The sequence below is a fragment of the Mustela lutreola genome, chromosome 1 (genome assembly GCF_030435805.1).
Source record: "Mustela lutreola isolate mMusLut2 chromosome 1, mMusLut2.pri, whole genome shotgun sequence".
Classification (NCBI taxonomy): Eukaryota; Metazoa; Chordata; class Mammalia; order Carnivora; family Mustelidae; genus Mustela; species Mustela lutreola.
This window is the reverse complement of record NC_081290.1, coordinates 213,289,369-213,300,893: the sequence shown is the minus strand read 5'-3', so window position 1 is coordinate 213,300,893 and position 11,525 is coordinate 213,289,369. Positions and strand designations below refer to the sequence as shown.

General features: G+C 39.0%; 1 protein-coding gene across 6 annotated transcripts in view; it reads left to right on the top strand.

The window, feature by feature from the left end:
* Positions 1–1,104: 1,104 nt before the first annotated feature.
* The window catches only part of CEP295 (centrosomal protein 295), a 53,609-nt gene continuing 43,188 nt past the window's right edge, over positions 1,105–11,525 (top strand). For 3 of the 6 annotated variants that reach the window (XM_059186444.1, XM_059186457.1, XM_059186433.1), the window contains exons 1-3: positions 1,108–1,282; positions 5,042–5,169; positions 6,211–6,411. In XM_059186444.1, the coding sequence (XP_059042427.1) occupies positions 1,147–1,282; positions 5,042–5,169; positions 6,211–6,411 (465 nt within the window). In that variant the 5' untranslated portion in view covers positions 1,108–1,146. Of the gene's footprint in view, positions 1,283–5,041; positions 5,170–6,210; positions 6,412–11,525 lie in introns of all 6 variants that reach the window. The other 3 variants (XM_059186467.1, XR_009356868.1, XM_059186449.1) reach the window with 3 other exon arrangements.

Here is an 11,525-nt window from a genome sequence, read left to right as displayed (position 1 = left end):
TCACCTTGCCCACTTAACTGACTCCCACTTCTGCTTTCTCCCTTGGTTGGTAGCACCGCCTTTAACATTGTTAGTAGCCTGGGAGGTTAACTTCACTCTCAACTTTTCCCTCAACCTCACATGCAATCCTTTGTCAGTATTACTAGTTTTACCTCCTAAATATTTCTGCAATTCATCCTTTGTCTATATCCCATAAATAGTTCATATTCAAAATATTCGAAGCTTAACTCGTTACTCCCCCTCCCCCCAAACCTGCTCCTATTCCTGAGTTCTAGAAGGATGCTATCCCCATCCACTCAGTTGCCAAATATGGAACTTAGGCATCATGGTTGATTTCTCCCTCTCCTTTGCTTTCCATAGCCAGGTAGCTGCCAATTTCTGATGTTTGGCCTCGTTTGCGGTCATCTTTCACTTCCTATAGTCGTATCCTAATTGGTCTCCCTGCCTTCAGCCTTCATAACCTCTGGCCTCTTCTCCACCATCATGCCAAATCTCATCACGTCAGCAACTTCCCTCTTCCCCCCTCCCCATATTCTAATTCTTAGATTCTTGCCATGTTTTACCTCCAGCCTACAAAATCTAGGATGGGAGCCTTAATGCATTTACCCTTGTCTCCCCTGAACCTACCACACTATACTTGGCACATACTAGTTGCTCAATAAATATGAACCTGCTCTCATCCCTTGATTATAGTTTATAGTAAACTGTGACATGGTGCACATGTATCAGACCTCCGGAGGCACAGACTGTCACAATATGGTTCACTGCTGTATGAGCCGGAGCCCCTTGACGAACGCTGTGACACTGACTGCAGAAGAACAGAACCAAATGAATTCTACAGTCAATGCACAAAAGGACACCCATCCCAAGGCATCTTCATAATAGGGCCTAAAACTAAAGTCACCCTCAACTCTCTGGGCAAATATTTCCCCCTTTCCGGACCTCTGTCTCCTGACGTGTAAAGCAGGCACAGTGAGAGAGAGGCAGTAACCCTCAGAGCCTCGGCAGGTATGAGAAATAATGGACCGCTACGTAGGGCTTGGCGTGTGCGCGGGCTTTTCCGGCGCGGCCGTCCCAGCGGCCCTCGCGGGAGGCGGGACTAGCCCGATTCCCGCCGCTCAGCCCCGCCATTGGCGGGCGGTTTGAATGACGGAAGTGACGGGAGCTTGGCGATGGCTGCCCCGCAGGCGCACAAACGGCTGCTGGGAAGCTGGTGGGCCGCGGGCGCCTGGGAGGTTTCTGTCTGAGCTGCCGTTCCTGATTCCGGGCCCCCGGTTTTCAGGTGAGTGACGGACGAGCCGGCTTCCCGTGGCCCGGGCGTGCACAACCTCCCGAAGTCCAGGAGCTGGGGGGTGTGCTCCCCAGGGAGGGGATGCCGTGAAGGCGCGGCGTCGGGAGCGCGGCGCGGCCCGGGCTCTGGCTGGGGTCGGGCTGGCGGCCGTAAATAGTGCGGGGAAGGGGGGTGCCCCCCGACGCCGACCGCCTGCTTGCTGCCAGAGGCTGCTCCCGGGCTTTAGGCGCGTGTGGCCTTGCGCGCCCTCCCCAGGTGGGGTCGCGCGGGGTCCTTGGGCTTCCTAAGCAGGGCTGGCCGGGAGGGCCTCCGGGCTGCTCCCGCAAGCGCTTCGCGAGGCGTCCAGCCCTCTCTTTCCCCAGGGCCCCCAGCCCACCCGCCGAACTTGTCCTGAAACCCGGGAGCCGTTTAAGAGCACTGCCTGGAATTATTTCTTGCAGAGAGCGAGCGTGCTTTTTTGCTCTCACCTTTAATTCCTCAGGTAGTTAGTCGTGCCACAAGCTGAGCTTTTAAAACAGTGGGGAACATTTGAGTCCTTAATCCTTAGAGAGTATTTGGCAGTTTCATATTAAGTCACGTAATCATCAGAACAAACTGTTGCGGTAGATGTTGTGATTCCCATTAAATAGTTTAAGAAAGCGACACCACAGTAACTTAAATGACTTGGTCAGTATTTTCCTGCTGTAAATGGTCGTGATGAGTCTTGAACAGAGATCGTCTAAGTTCAGTATTTTGTGATTGTGATATGCCAAGTGCTGTTTAATTCTCAGGACAAAATCTTAAAAGGTAAGTTAATATCATCTGTTCCTGGGTAGTATTAATACACAGAATTTAAGAATCCATACTGATCTGAATAAATGGCTTAATAAATGAGAGAGGGAGCAGGGGAAGCTCTTCCTCACAGTAGGATTCCAGTTGGTAAGTGTAGAAGGAATAGTGACAATAGAATATGCTTTTCGGTTAATGCTATAGTTAATGCATCAGACATTAACATCACCAGTAGTGTTAAGACACCATAACGTAATTTAGTGCACTGAGAAATGGTGTGTCATCACTTCTTTGGTGTTCTTGCCAAAAATTTGTAATCTCAGTCTAACCACAAGAAAAGATTAAGCAAATCCAAATTGAGGGACATTCTACAAAGTAACTGGCCAGTATTTTTTAAAAGTCGGGAGGTTGAAAAGAAAGGCACGGACTGAAGAACCGTCCCAGATTGGAGAAGTCCAGGGAGACATGACAATTTCGACAGCTGTGAGAATGTAATTCACAGACCTTCAGTTTCCGTTTTCTGAAATCCATTTGCATGGATGCTTCCCCAGGACTGTTTTTGGCCAATGATAGAATATGGCATGGACATTCAGGCAGGCCTATTCCTTAGAAAGTAGGGACTTTCCCTGAACTCTGGGAGGTCTTACTAAAGACCTTACTGGGTAGTCATCTTCCCAACTTTCCCGTTTTCCGTTCAGTGTCATATTTGCATGGAAGTCTGAATGCTCCCTCTTTTTATTAGCTCCCTCATTTTCCCTCACACAGGCATTTCTCCTAATAACATCTTCGGAGGTTTAATCCTGTCTTGTCCTCTGCTTCTTGGAGGACCCAGAATAACACAACAGTCGAAAGCAGTGGATTGTCCTTGGATTGGGTCCTGTTCCAGAAAATGGATGTTTGTGGGATACTTGACAAAATTTGAATAAAGTCTGTAGGTTAGTTAGAAGTATTGTGCTAGTGTCAGTTTCTTGGTTTTGATCATTGTGCTGTGATTGATGTTTAGAGACACTGGGGAAAGAGTAGATGGAAATTCTAAGTCTGAAATTATTTCCAAATAAGTTAAAAAAAAATTAAGGAAGTTATATGCAAGAGAAAAATTACTCTGCCACATTTCAGGAGGTAAAAGTAACAAATCTATGTTTCCTTATAATCCCCAAGCAAATGAGATGATAGATACGCACAACAATCTGAAAAGACAGGTTTTTTTCCCCTTTCTTATTAAGGTATAAACTTAAAACACACAAATCTAAGTGTTATCACTTGGGGAATTTTTACATAAGTATACAGCTGTGTAATCATAACAGAGCAAAATGCAGATCATCTCTAGCATCCCTGCAGGCTCATTTGTGCCCCCTTCTAGTCATTAACCTACAGAAAGGTGACCTCTGTTTTAACCCTTGTTTAACAAGACCAATCATGGGTTAATCTTGTCTGCTTGTTTTTGTAGTTTGTGTAAATGGAATTTTACAGTATGTTCTCTTTTTTGTCCTTTTTTCCCATGATACTTTCTCTGAGATTTAGCAGGAATTAGTTTCGATAGTTTCAATATGAATTCAGAAACCTTCAGAAAAATTATTAAGACTGAATTTAACCTTGGTCATTTTCTCTTCTTTGTTCTGTCTTTCCTTATTCGTCAATCCCCACTAGCAAAAGATACCATTTTAAACAAAAATTTCCTCATTCCACATGTTTTAGCATATCAGAAAGTTAGGAGCCACATGGAATAAGGAAACCAGATTCTTCTTTTTAATCTGGCATTAGATCCTGTCACTTAGGTCAAGTCCTTTAGCACAAGAGGCCTTTGATTCTTCATTATAAAATGAGGAAGACAGTCAGCACTTTAACTGCTGTTACTTACTGGAAAAGATTTTCAGATGAAAGCAATTATTTCTTTTGGGCAGAAGAGTCCGATTGTCCCTATTAGATAACTTGAAGTCCTTATAGCCCAAAACAGTATCTGTCCATATTATGTGAAATACTGCCTGATAGTTGTTATTTGTTAAATTAACTTGAATATTAAAATAAAACTATAACCTCTGTCCTTCAGTTCTTAGCAATCTAGCTAGAAAAGTCAGAGTGTAATTGATGGAAAATGAGGGCAAAGTAATACCAAGACAGCATTAGATTGGTCCCCACATTGAGTGTGAAGATAATGTGCATTCTGGGTGGGCAAGTCAGGAATGAGATGGTGGGTAGGTGAAGCAAAAATTACTAGAGGACAGTTTCATGAATGAGTGGACTTCAGCTAGCTTCAGAAAGATGTAAGTATCCGTGTTGTAATCTAGAGAGGAGAGTGAGAACATTTGAATGTCAGTGGCATTAATAGGACCTAACACCTGACTCCTCTGAGCAACACAGTCATTCTCAGAGAAATTTTTAAAGTGGTCATTGATCTGAAATAAGCACACCATTGTAATTATTAAAGAATTGTTGAGGGGTTGATGTGATTCCATATGATACAGTGACACTTGGTCATCAAGTTATAAACAATAGACTGGGAGTTGAAACTGGGGGCTAGGAGCCCTTTGCAATTGCAGCAGTCCTGTTGGTTGTGAACAAGTTCTCAAAGTTCTAAAGTGTAAAATCATAATGCTGAAAACATTTATTCTTTGCTAAAACACTTTTTTAAGTCTTTGTGCTTTTCTACATTTAATGTAGCTCTGGAAATCCCAGTAGGAAGTAAGTAAGGTCCCAGATACTGTAGGTAAACAGCACTCTGCTGTCAGGGGCAAAAACTTTTTCAAGTAATTCTGGTTCACCCTCCACTTGACCCCGTCTCCTAATTTGAGAATCATCGACTTCAGTGCTGAAGTTAATAATTGTAATTTGAAATATAAGTTGGCCTCAGTTTACCCAAATTATTTTGTGTATATATAGTCCTTTAAATGTCAAGTAGTAAATGTATTTTTAACGTTGTTCTGATCTTTGCTGCCCTGTTTAAATAGACTTTTTTTTTTTTTTTTTTTTTTTTTTTAAATTCAGAAACTTTAAAGTACCTGGAAATGAAAAGAAAGGTAGGGAATGCTGGCAAGCTGAGATTGAGTCCTAACGAGGAAGCTTACATTTTAAAGGAAGATTATGAAAGACGACGAAAACTAAGATTGCTGCAGGTAAGATTCATCTGGAACAAGATTTCTAATTCTTTGTCTTCCCCAAATTATTAGTGTTTTTATTACAGTAGAGAGTTCTGAAGGTTGCACTTAAAACCCTTTTCTGGTTGTTTAAGAGCCCTGGTTCTTGTGTACTAACAAATTTAGGAAAATTTGGAAAAATGGGCTGAAATGGTAAACAGATGAAGAGTTTGAAGATAGGGATTATTTGACTTGATAATTACTGGAAAATGGCTCTTTAAACATTTTCCAGACAACATGTTACTGATGAAGGTTAGAGTAGGAAGATAAGAATGGCTTTGAGGAAGACTTGCTGGAAAGATTATTAGGTGCTGTAACATTTATTAAGAAGTTGTAGATTATTTTCTAGAAGTCTTTTCAGAGTAATATAGTTAAGCCCTTGTGAAGCATGTTTTAGGTGCCATTCTATCTAAAATTGGGGATGATATACCACAAATACGGACATCTCATCTGGCTCTATCTATACGTATCTGGGCTAGACATTTTATTCTTTTTAAATTTTTTTTAAGACTTTGTTTATTTGAGAGAGAGTGAGCAAGGGAGAGAGAGAACACGAGTGGGAGGAGGGTCAGAAGGAGAGGGCGAAACAGACTCCCCACTGGGTGGGAGAGCCTGACCAGGGGCTTGATCTTGGGACTCCAGGGTCATGACCTGAGCTAAAGGCAGCTACTTAACCAACTGAGCTGCCCAGGCACCCCTGGGGTATAAATTTTATTGAACATCCTTAGCAATTTAAGCTCTTAACAGTTATTACGATGGTAATGGTGGTCCTGTTGGTGCTTGGGTTGAGGAGGAGAAGACAATAGCTAATAAGTTAGAGAACTTTAGAAGTAGTCTTGAGATCTTAACTTTTTTACATTGCTTGATTTTCCACATCACGTAGGCCTTATCTAATATGACTATTCGTGAGAATTGATACACCTGAGGAGAATTCATTTAAGTTCCTATTTCCAAATAGCTTTCCAAAAAAACTTGAAGTAAGCCTCTTTTCATATAATCTTTTAAATATGCATTCTTTAGGTTCGAGAACAAGAAAGGGGTATCGCTTTACAGATAAGAGAAGACATAAAACAGAGGAGAAATCAGCAATTAACTCGTTTGGCAGAGGAACTAAGGACAGAATGGAAAGAATCACAAACTCAGAAAATAAAGAACTTGGAAAAGCTATATTTGGCAAGTTTAAGAAGTATGGGAGAGGGACACCAACATGCCAAAGAAAATGTGAGTGCTTATTTGACTACCTGTCTGGTAATGGGTATGAGTAAAAAGTAAGTTGTTTGTGGTATGCATGCATGTATAGGGTTTGTTTTGGCCAGCCTGAACTTCTTTATGTTTTCTATGATTATTTTTTTTAATTATAGTTGACATTCAGTATTATACTAATTTCAGGTGCATAACATAGTGGTTCAGCAATTACATACATTATGCAGTGCTCATCCTGATAAATGTAGTTACCAGCTGTCAACATGTAAAGTTATTACAATACTGTTGACCATATTCCCTATGCTGTGCTTTTCATTCCTGTGACTTATTTCAAAGCAAGAAGTTTGTACCTCTTAATCCCCTTCACCTATTTCACCCCTCCTTTGCCTGCTCACCTTTGACAACCACCAGTTATTCTCTGTTAGTTGGTTTCTGGTTTTTTGTTTGTTCATTTGTTTTGTTTTTTACAAGTGAAGTCATAAGGTATTTGTCTTTCTCTGAATTATTTTACTGAGCACATTACCTATAAACTCCATCCATACTGTCGCAGATGGCAAGATCTTTTTTTTTTTTTTTTAATGACTGAGTGATACTCCATTGTATATATACACACCTTATCTTCTTTATCTGTATATCTGTCGATGGACACTTGGGCTGCTTCCATAATTTGGCTATTATAAATAGTGCTGCAACAAACATGGGGGTGCAGGGGCGCCTGTGTGGCTCAGTTGGTTAAGCATCTGTGTTTGGCTCATATCTTTGTTTGGCATATATCTTTTCAAATTAGTGTTTACATTTTTGGGGGGTGAATACCCAGTAGTAGAATTACTAGATCGTTTGGTATTTTTATTTTTAAATTTTTTGAAGAACATCTGTACTGTTTTCCACAGTGGCTGCACCAATTTACATTTCCACCAGTAGTGCAACAGGATTCCCTTTTCTCCATATCCTCACCAGCACTTGTTATTTCTTTTCTTTTTTATTTATTTGACAGAGAGAGATCACAAGTAGACAGAGAGGCAGGCAGGGGGGCGGCGGGGAGAGCAGGCTCCCTGCTGAGCAGAGAACCCGATGTGGGACTTGATCCCAGGACCCTGAGATCATGACCTGAGCTGAAGGCAGAGGCTTAACCCACTGAGCCACCCAGGTGCCCCTGTTATTTCTTTTTGATACTAGCCATTCTGACTGGTATGAGGTGGTATCTCATTGTGGTTTTGATTTGCATTCCTTTAATTAGTGATGTTGAGCATTTTCATGTGTCTGTTAGCCAGCCATTTGTCTTTTTTGGAAAACTATTCTGATCCTCTGCTCATTTTGAAATTGGATTATTTGATCTTTGTTGTTTTGGGTTATATGAGTTATTTATGTATTTTGTATATTCATGCATTATCTGATATATCATTTGCAGGTACCTTCCCCCATTCAGTAAGTTGGGCTTTTTGTTTCTTTGTTTGTTTTAATGTTCTCCTTCATTGTGAGAAAGCTTTTTAGTTTGATGTTGTCCCAGTTGTTTATTTTTGCTTTTGTTTCCCTTGCCTGAGGAGACAAATCCAGAAAAATAAAGCTGACTGATTCTAAGAAACTGCTACTTATGTTTTCTTTTCATAATTTAATGGTTTCAAGCCTTATGCTTAGGTCTTTAATTCCTTTTGGGTTAATTTTTATGTACGTTGTGAGAAAGTAGTCCAGTTTTATTCTTTTGCTTGCAGCTGTCCAGTTTTTCCAGCACTATTTATTGAAGAGGCTGTCTCTTCTTCATTGTATGTTCTTGCCTCTCGTTGCTGATTAATTGACCATGTAAACATGGATTTATATCTGGGCTCTCTGTTGTTGACATAGAGACATGGATCTCTATGTCTGTTTTTGTGCTAGTGCCATACTGTTTTTGTTTATTATAGCTTTGTAATACAGTTTGAAATCAGCCAGTGTGATGCCTCCAGGTTTGTTCTTCTTTCTTAAAATTGCTTTGGCTATTTGGGGTCTTTGTGGTTCCATGTAGCTTTTAGGATTATTTGTTCTAGTTTGGTGGAAAATACTATTGATATTTTGTTAGGGATTGCATTGACTTCATAGATTGCTTTGGATTGTATGGACATTTTAACAAATGAGTTCTTCCAGTCTGTGAACATTGAATATCTTTCCATTTATTCATATCATCTTCAATTTCTTTCACCAGTGTTTTTTAATTTTCAGAGTACAGGTCTTTTCACCTCAATTAAATTTATTCCTAGATATTTTATTCTTAGTGATGTAATTGCAAATGGGATTATTTTCTTAATTTCTTTTTCAGCTACTTTGTTATTAATGTATAGAAATGCAACAAATTTCTGTATATTAATTTTGTGTCCTGCATCTTTACTGAGTTCATTTATTATAACAGCTTTTTGGAGGAGTCTTCAGGGTTTTCTATATGTAAAACCATGCCATCTGCAAATAGTGACAGTTTAATCTCTTCCTTTCCAGTTTGGATGCCTTTATTACTTGTGTGATTTCTGTGGCTAGGAATTTCAGTACTATGTTGAATAATAGAGTAGACATCCTTGTTTTGTTTCTGATCTTAGAGGAAGAGCTTTCAACTTCTCACAGTTGAGTATGATGTTAGCTGTAGGTTTCTCATAAATGGCCTTAATTATGTTGAGGTATGTTCCCTCTGAGCCTATTTTGTTGAGAGTTTTTATCATGAATGGATGTTGATTTTTGTCAAATGCTTTACCTGCTTCTAATGAAATTGATCTTGTGGTTTTTGCCCTTTGTTTTGTTAATGTGAGTTATGGTTCTTGAACCATCCTTGCATTCCTGGAATAAATCCATGATTGTGGTGAATGATCTGTTTAATGTATTGTTGAATTCAGTTTGCTGATATTTTGTTGATTTTCACATCTATGTTCATCAGGTATAGATGGATCTGATTTTCTTTTTCTGCAATTTTTGTCTGGTTGTGGTATCAGGATTATGCTGGCCTTTAGAATGAATTTGGAAGCATTCCCTCTCTTCTTTTTAATGGAATAGTTTGAGAAGGAGTCAGTATTAACTTTTTAAAATGTTTGACAGAATTCACTAAAAGTCATCTCGTCCTTGACTTTTATTTATTGGGAGTTTTTTTTATTATTGAGTCAGTTTTATTGCTAGTCATCAGTCTGTTCATATTTTCTATTTCTTCCTAATTCAGTCTTGGAAGGTTGTTTCTGGGAATTTATCCATTTTTTTCTAGGTTGTCCAATTTGTTGGTGTATCATTTTTCATAGCAGTCTCTTCTAATCCTTTGTTTTTCTGTGGCATAACTTCTCTTTCAAATTTTATTTTTATTTTTATTTTATTTTATTTTATTTTACTTTTTAAAGATTTTATTTTTTTATTTGACAGAGAGAGACATAGTGAAAGAGGGAACACAAGCAGGGGGAGTGGAAGAAGGAGACCAGGCTTCCTTCTGAGCAGGGAGCCTGATGCAGATTGATCCCAGGACCCTAGGATCATGTCCTGAGCCATAGGCAGACACTTAGCAACTGAGCCACCAGCCTATCAAATTTTATTTGAATGAACTTTTTTCTTGATGAGTCTGGCAAAATGTTTCTCAGTTATGTCTCTCTTTTAAAAAAACAAGCTTAGTTTCATTGATCTTGTTTATTGGTTTTTTTTTTCCTTTAATCTCTGTTTGATTTATTTCCATCCTTATCTTTATTTCCTTCCCTTTACTAACTTTTGGGCTTTGCTGCTTGTTTTTAGTTCCTTTAGATATGTTTGGTTACTTATTTGAGATTTTTTTGTTTCTTGAGAGAGGCCCATATTGCTATAAACTTCCCTCTTAGAACTGGTTTTTCCACATCCCAAAGAATTTGGACCATTGTGTTTCCATTTTCATTTGTTTCTATGTTTTGTTTTATTTTTTATTTCTTTGATTTCTTTGTTACCCTTTGTTGTTTAATAGCATGTTATTTTCCATTTGTTTGGTGGGGTTTTTTTTCTTCAGTTTATTTCTTAAAGATTTTATTATTTATTTATTTATTTACTTACTTATTTTATTTATTTGACAGAGAGAGAGGGAACACAAGCAGAGGGAGTGGGAGAGTGAGAAGCAGGCTTCCTGCTGAGCAGGGAGCCTGATGTGAGGCTGGATCCCAGGACCCTGGGATCATGACCTGAGCCAAAGTCTGACTGAGACACCCAGGTGCCCCTCAATATTTTTCTTGTAATTGATTTCTAGTTCCATACTGTTGTGGTTGGAAAAGCTCCTATTATGATTTAACTTCTTAAATTTATTGAGACTGTTTTGTGCCCCAGTGTGTGTTCTATCTTGGGGGATGTTCCATGTGCACTCAAAAAGAATGTGTATTCTCCCATTTTTCTTGGGGGGTGTGGGGGTGGGATGGAATGTAATCTCTGTATATTTTAAGTCCATCTCTCTGGATGATCTGTGAATGTAAGTGGCTTTTAAGTCTCCTATTATTGTATTACTGTCACTTTCTCCCTTTTATGTCTGTTAATATTTGCTTTATGTATTTAAGTGTTCCTCTGTTAAGTGCCTAGATATTTACAGTTGTTTCAGCCTCTTGTTAGGTTAATCACTTTTTACTATGTTGTGTTTTTCTTTGTCTCTTGGTATAGTCTGTTTTAAAGTCTGTTTTGGCCTGATATAGGTATTGTTGCCCTGGCTTTATTTATTTATTTTAATTTCCATTTGTATAGAATATCTTTGTCCAGCCCTTGACTTTCAGTCTTTATGTCTTTAGGTCCAAAGTTGGTCTCTTATAGGCAGCATGTAGATGGGTCATAGTTTCTATCCATTTTTTCACCCTGTCTTTTTTATTAGAACATTTACTTCATTTGCATTTAAAGAAATGATATTGATAGGTACATACTTACTGCCATTTTGTTGTTTTCTGATTGTTTTTGTAGTTCTGTGTTCCTTTCCTTTTCTCTTGCTCTCTTCTTTCTCTTGTTCTCCTGCTTTCTTGTGTTTTGATGACTTTCTTTTGATGACTTTCTTTTGATGGATTTCTTTCTCTGTGTGTCTGTTGTAGGTTTTTGGTTTGTGGTTATCAGGTTCATACATGGTGTTCTATGTATATAACAGTCTATATTAAGTTGATGGTTGCAAGTTTCGTTGTAAAAGCACTACATTTTTACTGCCCGTT